This window comes from Manduca sexta, chromosome 19 (genome assembly GCF_014839805.1).
Source record: "Manduca sexta isolate Smith_Timp_Sample1 chromosome 19, JHU_Msex_v1.0, whole genome shotgun sequence".
Taxonomy (NCBI): domain Eukaryota; kingdom Metazoa; phylum Arthropoda; class Insecta; order Lepidoptera; family Sphingidae; genus Manduca; species Manduca sexta.
Window position 1 is genome coordinate 3,373,883 of NC_051133.1, and position 19,321 is coordinate 3,393,203.

General features: G+C 34.4%; 2 protein-coding genes across 2 annotated transcripts; one reads left to right on the plus strand and one right to left on the minus strand.

Annotated features, from left to right (window-relative positions):
- Nucleotides 1–1,292: 1,292 nt before the first annotated feature.
- On the minus strand, nt 1,293–10,894 carry LOC115446185 (solute carrier family 35 member F2-like). Its single transcript, XM_037440341.1, is given in 6 exon segments — nt 1,293–4,399; nt 5,265–5,434; nt 5,696–6,063; nt 6,330–6,577; nt 7,123–7,314; nt 10,703–10,894. Coding segments are annotated over 6 exon segments (1,209 nt in total). The 5' UTR covers nt 10,762–10,894; the 3' UTR covers nt 1,293–4,227.
- Nucleotides 10,895–11,122: 228 nt separating this feature from the next.
- On the plus strand, nt 11,123–12,196 carry LOC115446177 (THO complex subunit 7 homolog). Its single transcript, XM_030172744.2, has 3 exons — nt 11,123–11,272; nt 11,347–11,470; nt 11,684–12,196. Exons 1-3 carry the CDS (start codon nt 11,263–11,265, stop codon nt 12,156–12,158), a joined length of 609 nt encoding a protein of 202 aa, XP_030028604.1. The 5' UTR covers nt 11,123–11,262; the 3' UTR covers nt 12,159–12,196.
- Nucleotides 12,197–19,321: the final 7,125 nt, after the last annotated feature.

Sequence of the window (19,321 nt, forward strand, 5' to 3'; positions counted from 1 at the left end):
CATTTATTATACAATTAGACCATATTTCAATTATTTCCTCCGGCGGCAAATTACCCAGGGAAAAAGTATGCTTTAATCCATGACAGTCTAATCGTGAGCCGAATTTCATCCAAATCTATTCAGCCTTTTCGTGTTCATTTTTGACAAAAATCCAAACAATATAGAAGAACGAAAGTCGCCGACATAGCCTATCGGGTTAGCAAGCTGAAGTGACAGTGGGCAGGACACATAGCTCGCAGAACTGATTACAGATATGGTAAGAAAGTTCTGGAGTGGTGGCCACGATCTGGCAAGCGCAGCGTCGTACATCCCTCACGGTGGGCAGATATCCTCATAAAAGTCGCAGGAGGTTGCTGGATGCGGGCCGCTTCCAATAGGTCAATCTTGACATCCTGCGGTTGATGATGATCCAAACAAAGAATTTTCACTCAAATTATTATGTAAACCTCCACACACAGTTTATTACGTGAACTTCTATACACACGATTCATTACGTGAACTTCCACACACACACGATTCATTACGTGAACATCCACACTCACGATTCATTACATGAACTTTCACGCACACGATTCATTACGTGAACTTCCACACACAGGATTCATTACATGAACTTTCACGCACACGATTTATTACGTGAACTTCCACACACACGATTTATTACGTGGACTTCGACACATACGATTCATTACGTGAACTTCCACACACACACACACACACACGATTCATTACGTGAACTTCTACACACACACACACACACACACGCACACACACACACACACACACACACACACACACACACACACACACACACACACACACACACACACACACACACACACACACACACCCACACACACGATTCATTACATGAACTTCCACATACACGATTCATTACGCGAACTTCCACACATGATTCATTACGTGAACTTTTATACACACGATCCATTAGTCCAGATAATAAAGCACATAATGACGTGAACTTTTACAATTTATAAAATGAATAATGTTAAATTTATGAATATCCATGCCGTAAATGTTCACATGAAAATCTTGGTGGAGTTACAAATAAACCAGCCAAAAGACATAAATGGAAAATACTGGGTAGTAAAATCCCTTTAACCCACGAACCAAGTAAATTAGTTCCAAGTGCAACCGCGGCGGACTGCTAGTAATTAATAAATAAATGTACGTGAAATGAAATAACTTATTTAATTTTCTTTAATAACCATACACAGGGTGTACTAACAACTTGGGATTATTTAATTTTAAAAGAAAATAAAACCAAAAACTCATGAAAACATTGTATATTCGATTCAAATATTTAGAGTTCGAGAAGAAATTGTATAGATTTTACAGAGGTTGGCGTTAAAACATATCATGTAACATTGCAATAAATAGCTTTACATTTACAACTAACACAATGTAACACAACCACATTCGCGAAACAACTCGTCTACTGACGCACAAAACAATACTCAATTCCCAAAAGTGTATACTGCATAATACAATACGTCGTTTAGCTAAAATGACGTTCCCCTCACTATCAGCCGTTTTGAATAAACGATCCCAATCTCAATCTTCAATCTGAATCCGAGTATGAACCAATCAAAACAACTCATTTGTAAGCATGTCAAAAAACTTTGCACCGATTGCTTCATTTTTGAGATAGATCGAAAGAAGCAGTTGGGATCGATTATTGAAAAATGGCGGTTAGATGGTTAAATGAAGTATTGAATGAATGCATATATAACTTTATATATAACGGTTGTCTGGAAGAAATCGCTTTTAGCGATAAGACAGCCCATTGTGTAACCATGTCTTGTATTTGCTTTCTTTTGCTTTTCTTTATGTTTTATTGGTTATGCAATAAATAATGATATAATTATTATAACTAAAGGAGCGATCATACTACTTTCAACAATATTACTCATTGGCAAGTTATCAAGTTTATTACACGAAAAGTCAATCGGCCTTTCTGCCTCGACACGAAGTATGCACAATATTTTATTCTCACAAAAAGTAGTTTATATGTGAGTATTTAGATTCACAAATTTAAGCTGCAACTTAAATATTAGGGCGCGTCATTGTAGCTCAAACGAGGCCTTTCTGATTTATCTAATGGACTAAAATTTATACACTCTTTTTTCATCTTAATTTTAATAATTGAGCGTAAGAAACAAGTTAAACATTTTAGTTATACTAAAATAACATTAAATAAAATTGAGATCACTAATATTCAATATAATACCATTTTGGAGAAGCATTATCTATTCTAAGCTGTGTTGACAATTCTGAATGGACTGATATTATAAATTATGGTTATAAAAGTGGATTAAAATTGGCTTGACATTTTTAAAATTGGATACACAAAATTTTTTGCTGCTAGTAAATGGACTTTGTTGACACTTAGATACTCGATTATATCATGATTTCGTTTTTATTGGATCCAAAGGCAGACGAGCCAATGCTCCACCTAATGGAAAGTAGTTACCATCCCTGTGGTCATTAACAATGCAAGTTGAACAGCCAAGCCGTTGCCCACAGTAAAAACCTATTTTGAACTTTGTCTAAAGGACAAGGTAGAGCGATGAGAAAACATTACGGGAGTAAGTTCAGTCCAGAGTGCACACGTTCATGGTAAAATGCTCTATGGAAACGCAAAATTCTGGAAATTATTGAAATAATAAAGGTAACATCATCCCCATTCAGAATATGCCACATTACATAAAAACAGACATTTAGGAGTCCCATATATCTAATAGTTACATAAATATTATCTTACGTAGTAAACTGCGTAAATTGGAATCCATTTATTGTGCGCTAAGGAGCTCCGTGAAATTAACTATTTCTTTATGTGGAATTAATCTACAAATAGGATTAAAATTCTTTCATTTCTGACAATTCCTTAAGCATATAATATTGTTCGGACTGAGAATCTAGTATAATTTATAATTAAGTATATTTTATCTAAATCAATTAATATTTTTGCTTGATAAAAATCAATTTAGCACAGATTTTAATACGAATGCCTAACAATAAGTAGTATAAAAACCATGAATGAATCCTGGTTTATGACTAAAATAATTAAGTCAATAAGATATTTATTCTGGCCTCGATTTTTATCAACAAAATATCTTAATAATAATTTACTATTTAAAAGTATTAAGGTAAATAAAAAAGGGTCGAAATTCGAATAACTGGCAGTTCTTGTTAATTAACTAATGGTCGATTATTTTCTAAGTATAAGAGTAAAAAGAAATCTTTATATGTTTATAAAATTCTAAAAAACTCACTAGGGACTATGTTTACGTTTAGTTAACTGTACGTGTGCGCTAAAATACTCTTATATCAAATGAATTGTTAACTTTACTGACGGTGTAACTATTCTAGAGATTAAAATAGACATTGAGCGAAAAAACATCAAAATGTATATAACGGTTAAAACCTACCTATAGTAAAATTAATTTAAAACTTGCTATTATAAAACGTATGTTTTTCAATACAATAGTTCGTGTAAGGTACGATATTCAAAGTTCTCCAATTCAATAATACTGATTGAATATCACTAATTTATTATATAAGGAAATCATTTCCATACATTACCTACATAGATATCCAACCAGTTTGGACATATTTTCGCTCACTGACTAGTTATTCCCGACTATTCTATGACTAGTGAGATAGTGAAGTGAATTAGTGTATATTCAGTATATATACTTTAACAGAGCAACACTATTCCTAACTGTACTTCCAGCTCTAATATAAATTAAATTGTAACAATTATAAATAAATTGGCTTTTTTGTAGCAATACACAACAAACTATAAATTCATAGCAGATGTAAAACTCGGTGGGATGTTTAAAAACTATTCAGTAGTTGTACTAACGAGTAATATAAATTATTTTAAAGTGTTTTTACTCAAATATAAACAACATATCGCATAATAATTAAGAGTACATTCAATAATATTCAGGTATTGGGGAATTAATAATACGAATCGATTGTCTATATAATGGAAAGCAGTGGATTTATTAATGACATGACTAAAATCTAGATTCATTTTTAAGTTACAATTGTAGGCTAACCGGTTAACAAAAAAGTTTATTACACTATGTATTTATATAGAAAATACTTACCATTATATACACAAACGACTTGTTCCATAACACTGTATGTGTACATAGGTCTGAATATAAAAAGTGTTCAGACAGCTCATACATTCTATTAACAAGTCTCCTTTGGATTTTGCGCGCCGTTTGATGGTGAAAAAGTGGCATTACCGTTTGGTGCTGAGCTTTGGGGACCTCCGAGGAAAGAAGTGAATGTTGTATCCCTGCTCATGGGTGGTTCCAGACCTTCTATCGGGATGCAGTCGAGTGCGGGAACCGTGTACTCCCTGCAAAAAAACAGTAGAATTATATATCACCCTGTGTATAAATGTTATGGGAGCGCACTAATACAAAACGATTAATAATGTATACGCTTTATTAAAATAATTAAAACGTAAATCTTTTATTATGTTTTTAAGCCCTTAAATAGGTCAATGAATTTATATTGTAGTCTGAGGCACCCATAGGACCTCTTTGTGTCCCGCAAGTAAAAACAAGTTGGAGTACGGCTGCTTTAATAGAATAAGAGGTGTTAATAACTTCGACAAATTGTGCGTGCTCTTCTACGACAAATATAAAAGTTTGAATAATTCATTTCCTAGTTATTTTAGTACGCATCATTAGTCAGACAGATTTCAGATTTCCTTAGAAATAACACTTGGTAAGAATATTCTTAATACGTATCAGTAATTTATTTATATACAGGATGTGAGAAAAGAAAAAATGGGCCAATGTTTTTCATCACAAGGTACCTCACTTATCCTTGTTCTAAGTAGGTTTAAAATCATTTTTTACGGTAGGCAGCGCCTTGGATGGGCCCTTGGCCTGGATGACCACCATGGTCGACGATAATCACTTTCCATCAGGTGGACCCTTAATTCATCAGCTGTCGGAAACAATAAAAACGGCATGACCGCTGATCTCCTGATCCGTATGTATAGGCTATAGTGTTCACACTTCACATAACATTATCTGCATAAAAAAAGTCCACAAAACAATATAATTAAAAATATAAATACGTATTTCACCAGTGTCATATTATTTAAGTCAAGCTTTTCTGATCCGGTACGTAATAATATATTCCGGGTGATAAATTATTATGTTTTTATAATGAAATAGAGTAAGAAAATAGATTTACAAGCGTGTACTTACATGGAGACGTTGTCTTGCGCGTGATGCGTGTGCGCATCATGCGCGTCATGTACGAGTTGCGGCAGCGCATGGGGTACAGGCGCGTGCGCGTGCGCATGTGTTGAACGCGACGCAAACAGGAACACGCCCAGCACCGCCAGCAAGTACGACAGGAAGTACAAAGCGTGGAACTGTACGCAACAGACGGATCAGTGTTTATTAAATTGAACATTGTTAGCAAAAAAATATTCCGAATACAATTTTTTTTTTTAGGATTGATTGACTTAAAATACCAAATTGAATTTGTATAACGTTATAACAATATGTAGATTATTAATATTCATTTACTGCCAAATGCTGTATTTTAATGAAAAGCGTTATTACAAACACTTTAGTCTGGTCGACCACAACTGTCAATTTTATACAACAATATTAGTAAGACCTACACTTACCTTGAATTGAAAAATGTACATCCCAGCAATAAGTGTATAGTAGTCAGCAGACAAAAACGACAGATGCAACACTATAGAGCCAGCATCTCTTAGCATAAAACACTGCAGTATCTGAAACACTGTCTGCACAGAGCAGTAACTTCCCAACTGCACAATCGTATCCAGCTCATACCAATTGAAGGTCATTAGTTCTCCAAATTCCAGGAAGAATGTCTGAGTGCATGCAACCACGCTGCCTATAATTCCAAGGAGGGCTAGGTAGTCCGAGCAAGAATGAATTTTGAGCATCATCTCTTGTAGGACTGTTACTACGGCGAAAAGTAGAGATCCAGCCAGGCAGAGCATGTCACCCACTAGCTGATTCTTGCCTGCAATATTAACATGTTATCTGCATTTACATTAACCATGAAATCTCTGTATAAGCAATAAATTTCCATCATGTATGGCTGTAAGAAGTTATTAATGTGTTTTTGTGTATTGTTTTTTGTAAATTAATTGTAATAATTATCGATAAGTCAATATGGAATGATGTTTGCATGATTCTTCAGGTAATAATGACATGAATATTCTGGGTCAGTTTTTTCTTACGGCCAGAGCCGCAAGCAAACAACACCTTATAATATAAGTAACTGACCGTCAGTAGGTGCGCCTTCAACATCAGCCCACACCACACACACGACGGCCATGAGCCCAAGTGTGGCGCCTGCAACATGCGCAACACCCAGTCTCTGTCCACGCCAAGCACCTCCGACCAGCGCCGCGCCCACCCCACTACAGGCGAGCAGTTGTCAGCTCAGCACCGATGTGTACCGCTGCGACATTACAAGAAGCCAGCCAGCTTCCACGTCTAGCATGCACGCTATCAGCAGGATCCACCATTTCCTGAAATATGAGCTTTATCACCACTGAATCAGATTTCAGAGGTACACACCATTATGAGACAAAATTTAAAACGCAACATTTTTCAATAAAAGTAAACATAAAATTGCTGGTTTGTTATCTATTACACACACATTGTCACATTTAATTATTATATTTTTCATAGATATATTAATTTTTATACTATTATATAAAACTGACTAGTATCTTTGAATGTGCTGATTGGTTAAGTAGTTCTCAGGAACTTCTAATCATTTTAACCCATATAGGAAGCTTCAATACTATCAAATACTGTAGGCTACTGTTTATCCGGGATAAACTTTTTAATGTGAAGGAAGCCATAGGCAGAGTCTATTATTATATTATAATATTTCCAGTATCAAACAAATAGCTAATTAACATACAATAACATAACCTCATGATTGTAACATTACTTATTTGTAGTATTATATATATATATATATATATATATATATGTAAATGTATAATACAATCTGCATTTTGTTAACTAGTGATCATATAACATTGAAAAATTACAAAGTACTCACTTGGACAGATTTTTGACTCTGTTACACAGCAAGCTGGGAGTGAACAGTATGAACAGCACTAGATATGGCACAATCAGCTGGCCGGTGATGGGAAACTGCCATGTCGCACTCTGTAGGAGTGTTGTCATCACGCACTTGCCACTTAAGAGCAGGGACAGCACTTGTCCTAGCAGTATGCTTCTCCATACTTTCCTGTGTGTGGAGAAAATATATTGTACATTATTATATATGGAGCATTCCACGTGAAGCGGGCACGAAAAAAAAACTCGATGTCTCAGATTTTCGTAATATTTGATTATTTTATACCTGTATATGTCCTCGATCCAGATACAAAATATTATTAAAGCATAAAGCCTGGTTAGCGAGTAAAAGGACTTTGAAGTTTTGACTGGCCGGCTGGTATACGCCACTTCGAATCCAATTATCAAGTTTTTAAATGTTACAATAAAATAAATAAAGCAATGAAATAAATACTTCATTTAATGAGCTTTTTATTGTATTTTTGGAAATTGAAAAATGATTTTGTTCTTTGAAAAAAATGTGTTTGAAAGTTTCAAACTTGAATTTCACAAAGTTGGCATATTTATATATTTTTTATTTTTTTTCTAAAAATAGCTACTATTGTATAGATAATTCCTGCGAAGTTTCATAATGGGCTGAGAAGTAGTTTAGGAGCTAGACCGATTACAGTGCCGAAACGCGGCGGTCGCCAGAAAGAGCGAAGTAGTAAAAACTTTCAATTAAACTAAATACTTTCGATCAGACTATTTTATCATGTTTTGCATCGCTCTAACGATTCAATTACATCTGATTATAATATTAAAAAATATATTTATATTACTGACGGTGCACAACAACATTTGAAACTTGGCAAGGATAATCTATATACAATATTGGCTATTTTAGTAGAAAAAAGTTATTATATAAATATGCCAACTTTGTGAAATACAAGTTTGAAACATTAAAATATATATGAATAATAATAATAAATAGTAGTAGTAATAATAAATATGAGTTTGTGGCATTGATGTTCTAGCCTATATGTATAAGCGGTCAGGTATCGTGATGGCTTTGTTTGATGCGTTATGTAAACTAGCTTGTGTCTCCAGGCGTTTTAGGTTATCACCCAGACCGTCAAATTGCCCATCTGCCATGTGAAGTGGCACGAAAATGAAATTCTGCATCTTTACCACAATCCTGTTTGAAATATAACAAGTTAATACAATTAAATCTTTTTAAAATGTTGTTGTGCACCGTCAGTAATATAAATATATTTTTTTATATTATAATCAGATGTAATTGAATCGTTAGCGCGATGCAAAACAAGATAAAATACTCTGATCGAAAGTATTTAGTTTAATTGAAAGTTTTTACTACTTCGCTCTTTCTGGCGACCGCCGCGCTTCGGCACTGTAATCGGTCTAGCACCTAAACTACTTCTCAGCCCATTATGAAACTTCGCAGTGATTATCTATACAATAGTAGCTATTTTTAGAAAAAAAATAAAAAATATATAAATATGCCAACTTTGTGATTTCATTGGTTCCAACAGGCCGGCATAATTGTGTCAACTGCTAAAGGGTAATCATTTCTCGTCTGTAGATATTCTATTGGACCCCACTTCGCTTACCATCCGGTGCAGTGGGGTCAGTTTGCCATGAACATATAATAATAATATCAGCCCTGTATTATATAAGGTGCGTTGGGGTTAAATCGGACGCTTTTTCAACGTGTTAAACAGTGTTCTCAAATATTTTTTTTACAAGAATTGTATAGAAGTTATCATAATGAATTATTAACTTAGCTATATGTTATTAAATATACTAAATAGTATATATTTTTTAAATTTCTTAAATATAGCAGTTAATGTTTTATAAGGCTTTGAAAAAGTACCATACTTTTAGAAATGTGTGAGAAAGATAGGACCTTCACAGGTATAGTTCGGACTACTCTCTAAAACCGTATATGTTAAAGGGATTCTAAAATCCATAAAAAGAGTATATTCTGATCTAGATAGTCATTTATAAACATTCAAAAAATTTAATAAATTTCGTAAGATATTTTTAGAAGCGAACTTTGTTTTTTTAATAGTTCTAGGCATACGATCTTACCCCACATGAGTGACACTGTAGATATTTTTAAAAATATTTGAAGTAATAGTACATACACGAGTAAATAAATAACAAATAAACAAAATCGATCATTCACCTGAACTAAAAAAAAATTACATAATTACTGAGTTCAGAAGTTTTCGTGTATAAATTTTGACATAAACTTGCAATATTTTACAAGTGCTAGGTCGAACGATTTTTATCCGTTCTTTAACGACAAATAATTGTATGCGTGAAGATCGGATCTCAGGGAATATAGGTGTTTCGACAAATTTGAATAAACAAGTCACAAGATTTATTTCCTTTATGATACTATATAACTACAAAAGTAATTGAAAACAGGAAATACTAAATCAAAATTAGGCAAATTCTTGCATGGGGTTAATCCGGATCTGCCAGGGAACGACGAAATGCCGATATTCTGTTTGTTAGCACCGTAAACATTATTTATTTGACGGAATCATTCATGTGAACTAGTGGAACGTAGATAATAAGACGGGGCTGCAGGTAGTGTTGTCGAAGAACAAAAATTATAACACAATTGCAAGTTATTTCATTTATACGATGTTACACCTCCTACGATCTTACCCCAACGCGCCTTACTTGCCCACTGCCGAGCACAGGCCTCCTCTACTACTGAGAGGGATTAGGCCTTAGTCCACCACGCTGGCCTAGTGCGGATTGGTAGACTTAAACATAAAAAAAATTAATTGAATGCAATTGATGAAATGCATTTTTATATCTCGTACATTATAAAACTGAAATTGAATTAAAATGATCAAAATGCATTTTAACCATATAAATATAAATCCTAAAGCTGGTTTTAGGTATCATTCTCTACTATCAAGAGGGTTTAGGCTTTGGTCCACCATGTGGGCCTAACATGGGTTGACAGACTTCACATACCCTCAAATGTAGAATACTTTAAGTATGTAGATTATCTCACAATGATTTCCTTTACCATTAAATTAAACAATAATCAATAAACAATCCACACATAACTTTTGAAAAGTCAGAGATGAGTGCATTGGGTTTTGAACCTGCATACATTCATCTTGATTGACCGTTCCATTCCCAACTCAGCTATCATTGTCAAAATACACATAAATATATTTAAATTAATAAATTAATTTATAGCATACTTATGTATTTAATTTTCCCAATTTTGTTCTTGAGACTGTAAGATTCAACATTTCAAATGAATAAAAAAAATCAAATTGGAAGAATGCAAACATTTTTATATACGGAAATAGTAAATGCAATACTTCATTTAAATTTGCATAATATTATTTTTTGATAAGAAAAATCACAATATTCGGAAAATATTATGTAGTACAGAGTATTTTTCTGCTAATTTATTCGTTAATACGGCAGACGATCACAAGAATATCATTCTTCAGTTTACAAAATAATCTACGCAAATATTCTTTCAATAATTAAGAGCATATTTTTGTATAAATAATTATTACCATCGTCCTAGCTCAGAGAAATACGCTTCCACTTTATCACTGAAACTCGGGCTTTCCATGATGAAAACTCTGTTTCCCTTAGATTATTACGCGAGATTTGTCTCGTCAAGGCTAATATTTATGGATAAACATTGTATTTTACACAAAATACCCATATTTCCCAAAACAATGGGCTGGAACTCGTAAGGCAAAACAATCTTTGACAGAAAGAGATTTTCAGTTCAGAAATGTGTATTATATGAAATAACAATATGAATATTTTTAATGATCCTTAATTTTTATATATCATTTTAAATAAATCATAGAAATATCGTGTAATATTAAATAAAATAAGCAAAAATCTGAACAAAAATAGTTTAGCAGTACTAATTCAGTGTATCCAATATACAAAGACAATATGAACTATAAACGTAAACGTATGCCTCTATGTTAGTTTTTGGTTCTTGGCTTGTTTTTAATTTTTTACGTTTGTAAATATAACCAAAAAGACTATAATAACAATTAACAACATAATTGCCTGTTTTCTCTTTCATAGTGATAAGAAATAAATACATTGAAACATGGGGGACGGTAAATATAATATTATTAATGTATTACTTTATCTTAAAGTTTCATATATTTCTTACGGATGTTTGTTATTCCAGAGGACGTTATTCGAAGAAGATTGCTGATAGATGGTGATGGGACTGGAGACGATAGAAGACTGAATGTCTTATTAAAAAATCTTATAAAGTGGTGCAATAGTACCGACGAAAAATCGGAAGAGAGGTTAGAATTTCAATCCTACCAAATAGACCTCATTTTTTTAGTTTGTATTTACGTAAATTTTTTAATTTAAAAATAGATCATAAATCCAAATAACCTTTCATTGCAAAAACAAAAATTTATAATTTTTGTCACCTCCACGTTTAATTTTTATGGTATTTATGTTTAATTTAGTAACAGGACTATAGTTTATGAAAATTATCTTTTTTATTTCAGTAAAGCAACTCATGACAGAATGCTAGCGCAACTGGCGCAATGCGAATTTGCCGTAACAAAGTCACAGCTTAGCTCAGAAATGATGGCTGCAGAGTTAAAAAGTTACGAATCTCTATCAAAAATACTGGAACAAGGCATAGAGGCTGCAAAAGAGAACATTGACAGAAGTAAAGCCGATTTGGCCCAAGCAAAGACTGTACGCAAAAATAGAATTGAATATGATGTTCTAGCAAAGGTCATAAGTGAACAGCCAGATAGGAAAGATACATTGGAACGTCTTGGCACTTTAAAAACTGAGTTAGCGAGCTTAGAAAGTACGAAGCAACAGCTGGAAAGTAGGCTGGCGTTAAGAAAGAAACAATTTCATGTATTGGTGACATCTATTCATCAGCTGCAGGCATTGTTAGATGAGCCAGACGACACTGAGTCTATTTCAGATGATGTGGAAATGAAGGAAACATCTAATGAATCTTAGCAAAGTATTACTATAATAAATATTGATATTAATTATAATTGTTTTTGTATTAAACACAATGTTCTGCAGCTTGTATTCTATTATTTATGATTAGGTACATATTTAGGGATTTCTTGGATAAACTTTTATTTAAACTAAGGTAAAGAATTTATTCGGACACTTATGTTTGCTGCCTCCCATAACCATATCTGCAATATAATAAGAACATAGATAACTTTGATAGATTAGTTTACTTGAGTTTTTGTTGGGGAGTTTTAAGAGAATCATTATCATAAGGTACCTATATGTACATATTCTTTGTGACATAGTTGTATTGTGGTACATCTTCAACTTGGGTTTGGTAAAGCAACTGGGTATTTCTACTCAATATCGAATTGTGGGTGTAACTTGTCTCTACCTTTTAAAAGGAAAAAGACGTTAAGCTGTTGTTTTACGTAGACACCTTTTATTTGGTTTTCGGATAAAGTAATTATAACTGCTCAGCCTTCGCCGCCGTTTCAACCGGGCGTTGAGCCACCTGAACAGATGGAAAACTTTGGGCGACCGCTGGACTAAAACGCTGCGGTGTCTATCTTCGGCGCATTAGGGACGGCTGCGTGGTTCCTTTGACAGAAAGTGTAGCTGTCGTCTGCAAACGCTCCTTACCCGTACCGCCTATCACGGCCCATTTTTAATATAGGCACCTACTGTAGAAATTCGCTTATGTTATTAGCAAAATATAATCACCTCACTGAAGTAGTAGCAAGATAATCTCAAAACTATGACTGGTTTCATTTATAAGGTCAGTAATCGATATAATATGAAATAAAGCAGTAATCCAATCCGAAAAATAATACATGACCATTGCCTGGGATCGCAATATATGCCCAATATGGCGATAGGTTCATTCGTTATTATGTCATGGACGAAGATAACTCCGTATAAGTCATCACTACGGGCAAACAATAGCATAGGTTGGGTATTTATTTGTTATTGATAAACTCGATCTGTGATCTAAATACCTACATGTTTTGTATGAGTAATGTGTATAGAGTATGGAGTAGACCAAACTTATTTTTTTTATATGCCCTTATGAAAAAGACGCTATGGTGTCTTGAGCCACAAAATAAATCCACTGACGTATTTGATCAGTGACTTGGCTTGCTTTAGAAGGGCTCTATATCCAAATTAATTGAGGCCCCTTAGAGCAGTGCAAACTGTTGGGTGCCCGTTTAGTTTAATTTAAGAGGTGGGCTAAGAGGGGCCTTTAAATCTCGGGGGCCTCGTATCACAGTAGCTACGCCCTTGTACTTAAGTGTCCAAAAAAATAATTAAAATGTAACATTTTATTTATTCAACAAAAAGTATTCACAACTAGTCCAATGATTTTATTCTTATAAGGTTAGCAGACATTTCGAGTAACTTTAGGAAAGGTTTTTATCATTAGGCAGATTTTTAAAGTCACTAGGAGGACCAATACTAGATTGGTATAACTCTATGATCGGCTTAAAGTTGCAAATATTGGTCCCAGTGCAGGCATCAAACTCGCGGCCTATCATTGAACAACCGGCTCATCACGCGCTTTGCCACAGGTGTTTTTAAAGTACCCACGTATCTAATGCAATGAGTTAATTGACTCCCAATCGTTGAAGTAACAGTGATTGAAATAATTTCTCTAATGAAGGAAATTAAATAGCTACGGTATTTTACCTAGTAACTTTCCTACTTTGACTGTTCCGGTGGCGTAATTGTATTACGGTACGAACGCAGTGCTGAGGTCTCGGGTTCGATCCCAGGACCGTATAGTGAAATTGGCTTTTTACTCAGCACCAGCCCATAGTTTGTAATTTGTGCTTGATATGGCGATAGCCTGTTGCATCATGGGAAGGAAAGTGTGTGCACCAGTTACAAATCTGTCTACCCTGTAAATAAAAGACGTGTTTGGTTTTTTTTATTGCTTTGAATGACGAGACGAGCATACAGTTCGCCTGATGGTAAGCGATACGACCACCCATAAACAATAGAAATATCTACCATCCAACACCTTGCATTACCAAGTATTGATTGGTATTCCACTGACGTGAGTACTTTCCAAGTATAACAACCGGTATAGTGTTTTCGAATTTATGTTCTATGCACTAAGAGTACGCCATCTGTCATATTATCACCATGATGCATCAGCACTACTCCCTCCACTGTCGGGCTAATGGCATGGACATACCTATTACTTACATACCTACCTATACTAAAGGGTCTTATCCACAAACTGTTTAAACTGTAGCCTGTATTTAACTACACTATAAGGCAAAGTAGAAAACAAAAAACCTTTTCTAACACATTCCTATTTACAGAGCATACATATTCTACGTTCAAATGTACATTTTAAGTCGTAATTTAGTTTCAGTGTGTCGCGTGTTCAGGCAACTACGATAGGTATTCCCTAATGTAGCCGTTGGTGAGTCAATAAAACTGCCTGTTAATATTTTAAAAGTCCACACGCGGTATGGGTAGAGAAACACTCTACGAAATTGTTTTTAGATTATATCTTTTCGATATCGAAGCAATTATTGAATAGAATGCAGAGTGATGTTTGTTTAGAGTTTATTTTGAGTTTGAGTATTGCGTGGTCCCGGAAGCGTACCTTTGGTTACTTAAATACATTGATAAACACATCGTTAGAGAGTGGATTGGATGCTGACATATTTACTGATTGTGATCATAGCATTTTTGTAAAAATGTTTATAATATGTTTAAAGTCATAAAAGTTATAGTGAGTCAACAATAATTTATTTTTCCGCGTTGTTCTTGTTAATATATTAATTAAATTATCATATAAACCTTTTGGCATACCTTCACTGTAAGTTCGATATTCAATGAATGAATAAATAAATAAATTATTAACGTCATATCAGTCTATGCTTTGGGACTGTTTTATTTTGAAGTTTTGAAGACCGCATTATAATGCAATATACGTAGATATAAAATATATTGCTACTATTAGGTATGTTATCATGTTTTGCATTTTGAAACATTATAGTTTATCTACACCTTATTTGCAAAGTACATAGGGATGTACTTAAATATGAAAATATATATAACGATAACTTGTGTTATAGAGTAAGTTACCAACGTCCGAATAAAAATTAAAGTTAAAATAAAGACCCTTCTTTAAACCCGTTTAGGTAGAGACGGTAAAGTCAAATTAAATTACGAGTCTATATCAACCAAAATTATATGTATAAAATATCGGGAAATCTGTTAACAATTAGGTATAAATAGCTACATAAGGACACATTTTTTTTTTATATTTAATGCTAAATTTTTGTAAAAATTTTATTTACGTGTAGAATTCTTTTATTCTGTCCTTTCTTTGGTATGATATACGTTTGCAGACATCCAAATTATAATATACACATATACAAACTATTGCTATAGCAAAATATTTTTTTCTTCGACAGTACATAGTCAAAAACTAAACTTTTAACGCGCAAGTCCGTCTAGTCGTTCGGAGCGGCACTACGGGATCGCCGCGCTGCCAGACCGCACGCGGCTCTCACCAAATAACGCTCGAAACTTGCACACGAGTTTTATAAAAGAAAATGCCTTCGTGGTGGGATTACTTGCACTTCAACCGGCAGTACTCGAACAAAAGGAACTTAGAGGAGGGCCTTTTCCAAATCGCATCACAAACTTGCAACATTTTGGTGAAAGTGAATAATACTAACAACATCAACCTGACGAGGAACAGCAGTAGGAGTGATGAGTATGGGTGTGCTGGACCGCCCAAGGGCAAGAGCTCGATGCAGATCTGCGTTCCGAAGTTCAGAAAAAACTCCATCACTTCTGGATGCAATCCGGGACTTTCGGTGAGTTTAACAACTTTTGTTTGGGTTTTTGTATTGACAAAATAATTCGTTTTAAATAATAAACTTATGGTAAATTTAAAGAAAGGTGCGATATTTTATAACGAGACATTATAAGTAGTTATTTTATATTCAATATAATCATATCTACCTATCAAGTATTAAGCGACATTATTATAAAATACACCACATAACCGTTAGTACGCACACGCACCTAATTAACACCCTTACGAGTAATAAAACCGAAAGGTGTAATCAGATGGCCGACAGCCGCCGTCGAAACCTCAACTTATAAGCGTCATTTACAACGGCGGCGTTTACTTAGCCTGGACGTTGTCCTTGCGTCCAGTGTTAAAGATGCATAGCCGCGCGGGGCATGTGCAGTCCTCGCTCGTAGTCCATCGGTAATAAAGCACGTATCAGTGCAGTTAACCGCGACGCCGAGTGCATCTGTCGGCTCGACGTGGCCGCAATATTTGCAAACTGATTCATTTGGAGGTGGGCAATATTGCATTATTATATGTGTTACATATTTTTATTGTGCCGTGCGGCGATGTGATTGTGCCGTATCGATTTTGTACGTGAAGGAAGACATCGCGGCCGCAGCAGACGCCGTCGGGCCGCGCTTTCCGACCTTGCTCCAATTATATAGTGCTAAACACGGGGATTTTTTGGTGGTTTGCATAGTGAGGAACGCTACATTCCCCTTCACGTATATATTTGCTTTAGTTATCAAAGCTGTAGTAGATAATTATTTCATTATTAAATTGACGTCATTTTTATTGTCAATGAATGATGCATAATTAATATCTGTTTTGTGATTGGCGCGTTGTTTCTACTTATATTGATAGTTTATAAGGTATTTTGTTTGTGAGAATAGCACATGAAATAAGCATGGGGTCTATCATTGAGGCGTCGCGTCCGGCAATTTGCCCGCCATCGCGTCTGACTTACTAGCCACTAACACACCGTAAGTTTGTACTTACGCTAAATGTATATTGAACCTTTACATGTTTAAAGGTACCTTTAAACGTTTTTTTTTCATGATCCAATTACTGTATTATATTAATATTCGTAATTGTTATTTGAACTGATCGACGTGAAGTTACTTTCTCAATATAGGTACGGATGGATGAAAAGTATGTTAATCTAGAAGTTCGTCTATCTGTGCTTAATATGAAAATGTATCAATTTTGACGTTAATTTCGAGAAATATTCAGCCATTTAAATGATCAGTAAATTTTGTAAACTTATGCATTAAATAAGCGTAAGGCGTTTTTCTTTGGTACTTATTAAAAGTAGACAAAATTAGTTCTACACGAATTTCAATCTTTGTTATTCAACAATACTTGCCCAATTTTTATATACTTATACTTACAAATAAAATAGTACATATTAGTCTCGAAGGGTCTAAATAACGCGATTCCTGTCAGCTTACCTTTATGTAGAATCTAATGATAATTATTAGAAGGCTTTGCAGAGCGCATTCATGCATATAAGTACCTATACGTTGTGTTTCTCTTCCGGAAAATTTCTCCTTTCGCCACCCTTACATACTTATTTAACTTGATTTAAATACTTATCTACCCGTGATTTATAGAACGCGTGCACTACCCTACTTTAGTATACATATTCTTGAATACCCAAAAGTTTGTAATCAATACAAATGCCCTTTTGCTTTCAGTTGAAAGTTATGGCCTATTATTAATTCTGCTATAACACAGGTACGGTGTAGTTTACATAACTCAGTGGCGACGAAACTGCCATTTAAAAAAATATCATGCCTTTTAATGTATAATAATGATAAAGTGAGGAAAAATCTATGTATAGAATCTACACCATTTTGCTTTTTAAAAGGTAAAAGGTTTATCACAAAAAAATATGTGTGAAATGAATATGAATATAAAAATAGTCTTATTTGTCCACCAATAACGCAGTCATGCTTTTATCTATTGCTTTGTTATTTTTATTTTCGTATAGTCAGTAAATTCTTTGGATATCTCTTTAGCTCTAGCTGTTTTTGGACCTCAGGGAAGCATTACGCTCAGATATACACGCGTGCATAGTTTAATATCTCCGTACTCTCGGTAGATATTTCTAAATACCCACGAAATTCATAACGTTGAATTGTTATATAGGTATTTTGAGAACATGAGACCAGTGGCAGCCATAAACGACGCAAGGCCCTAGGAAAGGCAAAAAAAAGTTCGCAGGTTTTGATAGTTTCGTCGGTAAGATCCCAAAAAAAGACCTCCAAGGCCCCTGCAAGCGCGAGGCCCTGGGTGGTTGCTCGGTTCACCACTCCCTAAGGTCGACTCTGCATTAGACTCTAGTCGTAATGACATTCCGCAAATACCAATTCTCCTGTACCTATCTTGAGATTTGAAAGAAAGACCTCATACCTCGAACATAGCATTGCTTACATGGAACGAGTTAATTTACATACGAAAGTTTCGTACAAATTAAGTCAAACGTTTGAAAGGAATGAAAGGGCAAAGTTCATATTTACCTTTTATTTGCTAGTGTTGCTGTTGGGAATAACATCATTATACATAAAACAATAAACATAATATTGTATTTACTTGTTGTTTTATATGTACAATGTGCATTATAATATTAATAGGTGTTATTTGCGTCTTCGACTGTGTCAGGAGCCTTTGCTGCTACAAAAGTCCTTCTTTTTATATGCATGGAATAGTGACCGTACGGCACCTGATGTTAAGTGGCATGGGGTCTGATAGAATGTCGACTGACGAGAGATAATTATCCCTTAACAGTCCACACAATTATACCGGCCTGTTGGCACCGGATATACACAGGCTGATTCCGGAACGTAACACACTTACATGGACCACTAGGGCGGGTTTTAACAACTTGTGTACAGTGATTGCTATCTGGATGGATAATATATCCTACCACTAGTTAATCAGTCCTTAAAACACTATCGATTCAAAGCGCCATCCGTACGACGCCAGCGACATCTACTTAAAACATTATATTATTTCCCATGGAATCAAAATACCGATAAAAAAAAATAGTTAATGTGTTAAGCCAGGATATAGTCTATCCATGTGCCAAATTTAATCCAAATCCGTTCGGCTGTTTCCGCGTTTACTTTTAACAAACATACAAACATTTTCAAAAACTTTCGCATTTATAATATAATATAGTAAATTAGTAAGTATAAGTAAGGCGTAATATTTGCTTTTAGTGATATGACAATATCCAAGTAAAAATTACTTTTACTCATTATATTTCAATTTTTGCGTATTATAATTGGTGATTTAAGTAATTTAAGAGATCTAAATACATCCGTAATAC